The sequence below is a fragment of the Azolla caroliniana genome, unplaced genomic scaffold, assembly GCF_043228905.1.
Source record: "Azolla caroliniana isolate FFs.n. ecotype wild unplaced genomic scaffold, voAzoCaro1.0.p SCAF_11, whole genome shotgun sequence".
Taxonomy (NCBI): domain Eukaryota; kingdom Viridiplantae; phylum Streptophyta; class Polypodiopsida; order Salviniales; family Salviniaceae; genus Azolla; species Azolla caroliniana.
The window spans coordinates 15,884,105-15,886,841 of NW_028230446.1; the positions used below are offsets into that span (position 1 = coordinate 15,884,105).

The 2,737-nt window shown below is 38.8% G+C and overlaps 1 protein-coding gene across 1 annotated transcript; it reads right to left on the reverse strand.

Annotated features, from left to right (window-relative positions):
- Nucleotides 1-530: 530 nt before the first annotated feature.
- LOC147858003 (small ribosomal subunit protein uS19-like) lies at nucleotides 531-2,475 on the reverse strand. The gene is made up of 5 exons (XM_087327959.1): nucleotides 2,328-2,475; nucleotides 2,039-2,187; nucleotides 1,244-1,301; nucleotides 1,029-1,163; nucleotides 531-849 (listed from the first exon to the last, which is right to left on the reverse strand). Exons 1-5 carry the CDS (start codon nucleotides 2,328-2,330, stop codon nucleotides 736-738), a joined length of 459 nt encoding a protein of 152 aa, XP_087184085.1. The 5' UTR covers nucleotides 2,331-2,475; the 3' UTR covers nucleotides 531-735.
- Between the last annotated feature and the right edge of the window lie 262 nt (nucleotides 2,476-2,737).

Consider the following 2,737-nt stretch of genomic DNA (forward strand, 5'->3'; position numbering starts at 1 on the left):
GGTCAATATATGGGATAACTCTTCCCAACCTCCCTATTCAATGGATCAAACTACAATATCCATTAGCGACTCTAGTTCTTTGCACAAGCTTTGTAAAGTTGGCAACTCATTTCAATATTGGCATATCCAATACAACATTTGGCTGCATTGCACAATTGGCTACTGAACTCCTTAATAAATTCATTACTTTTTTGAGATCTTAGTAGAATGATTTGGCTTCGCCCTCATAAAGAGGTATACAAAAGTAAGCTGCTCAAAACAAATAATAAGAACATATAATTTTGAGCGTATCATATGCTACACCAGTCTAGTCTAACCTTTTGACTGTTTCAACACAAATATATCTCAACAAAATAAGACCACAACAGCCTATGATTACAATCTTGACAGACACCTCAATGCCAAGGACATGCCTCATTGTCTGCAGAGTACACCTTGCAAAAATCAGAGATTCAAACATCTAGCAAAATAATTAGAACTTGTTATATGTAAATTTACTAAAAACGATCTGATAAACTAAAATAAATCACTAACAAATCCTCTTTTTTTAACAAATAGTCCCTCGGACATGTGAGTGAACATAAAAAAAGGCTTACAAATCAAAGAGAGACAATAAGCATTACTCAAATGTCATACAAAATACCAAAATGATTCACAGCATTTTTGCCAAAATGCCATACAAAACGCTTCTATCTACTTCAGAGGATTGAACCGAACTCTACAAAACACTTCTATCTACTTCAGAGGAATGAACCTTGAAGAGTGAGTAGCACCAATACCAGGTCTACCATGCTTCACAGGCTTGTAACTGATAGAAAACTCAGCCAAGTAGTGTCCGATCATCTCAGGCTGCAATAGAAAACATAAAGCAATCAGACAATCTGACGAGTCAAATAATTGTCTTATGAAATTATTTCATCACTGAAATTGTAATAAGAGATATATATATCTATCAGATTGAGATATAATCACCTTTATTTCAGCATGTTTTAAGGCCCAAACTTGGAATAACAATAAAAACGGATTACCTTGATTTCGACTTGGTTAAAAGTCTTTCCATTGTAAACACCAATGATGCTTCCAATCATCTCAGGTACAATGATCATATTCCTAAGGTGCGTTCTCACAGGCTCAGGTTTCTCTCCAGCAGGTGCCTCACGTTTCTATTAAAATCCAACATACATCTTATGTCAGGAATAGGAAAAACACCTCATAACTACGGATGGAAAGAAACTATGCATACCGCTTTACGAAGCTTCTTTATCAAAGCCATAGGCTTTCTCTTCAATCCCCTCTGGAATCTGCAAATGAGCAGAACCATTGCAAATTACTCAACTTGTAAGAGAGAAAATCTGTGCAAAAAATAAATCCCCGAAAAACTTGTAGCTGGAAGCAGAAAGTTCATGTCAAATGAAAACAAAGTAAAACTCCTATTTTGCTAATGTCTTGGAAAATAGAGATAATTAAGAGCACAAATTGAAATTTTCAAACTAATACATTAAACAAGATGGTACTATTTCAGCCTTTTCTAGACACTGATTCTGATCAGACCAATTTATATAAGGCTCTAAATATGTAAAGCAGGCACAACCATAAAAATTAGATTAGATGGGAAATTATAAATGCAAAGGAAACCCTGGAAGATAAAAACATGGTAAATAAAAGTAGAAAAACTGAATACACATTCCTGAAAAGATGAGCTCAACATCTAAGACATACGTAAGGTTTCGAAACTCATTTTTAGATTAATAAAGCTGATGAGCATTACAGTATACCGAAGCAAGTAGAGTAAAGCTTTCTCAGATCTAGTGAAGATCATTCACGTCAAATTTCTTCGTGAACGCCAACAGATTTCGCGTACATACATTTAAACAGGTAGAACTTCTCACTCGGATAAGCTTAGATGCAAGTTGCGTCCGACTTACAGAAAAGCATACAGAATAAAATATGGTAGCAGTTTACAAAAGCAGATTTACAGAATTATAAGCGAAACAATGAAACCAAAACTTAATGATATAAACGTGAACAGAAGGATAACCTTCGTCGAGCGCGAGCATGGAAAAGCTCAACGAGCTCCTCGGAGCTCATGTCAAGAAGAGCATCGAGATCTACGCCACGGAAGGAGAACTTCTTGAACGTCCTCTTCTTCGGCTGAAGACCAGAAGCAGCAGTCTCATCCACATCCGCCTGCAGACATAAACGCAAAAGAAGATGACGAAGAGGTGTAGACGAAGGAAGAGCAAGCAGAAAACGATGAGCTGAGGTACACGATTGCTGGAACAGAAGGTAAATTCGTAGAGAGAGAGAGAGAGAGAGAGAGTGATCACCATAGCTGCTTGTACTTCTGAGTTTAGCTTCCGCGGCCGATAGACAGAGAGACAGAGAGCGAGAAGGAGAAGGAAGAAGGGGAAGATAGGAAACAAAAATTAGGGTTTTTGGGCAGCAGAAAGCAGGTTCTTGCATTCACATTCAAATGGTGGTGGTCTAGTTTTGGTTTGGACGATGTCCGGACAACCACGGTGTGAATGGAAACCCATCATCACCCACACACACCTCACAACTGGCTTTCCCGACGGAAGGCACCCCCACCCCACCCACCCTGTCACTCGAACTCCCCGCTGCCGATGCCGGACACAGGACATCCCACATCATCTACATACCTCTACACCTTGGTAGACGAAATGACTAGGTGATATTTACTTGTCTCTCCACACATCTAGCCTGCTCGAAGACGGCA

Excerpts from the sequence above, each read along its gene's own strand:
- LOC147858003 (XM_087327959.1), bottom strand. Across the intron at positions 1,302-2,038 it reads CATGCTCGCGCTCGACGAAG|ATTCCAGAGGGGATTGAAGA; the intron begins GTTATCCTTCTG and ends GCTCATTTGCAG. Across the intron at positions 1,164-1,243 it reads TAAAGAAGCTTCGTAAAGCG|AAACGTGAGGCACCTGCTGG; the intron begins GTATGCATAGTT and ends GGATTTTAATAG.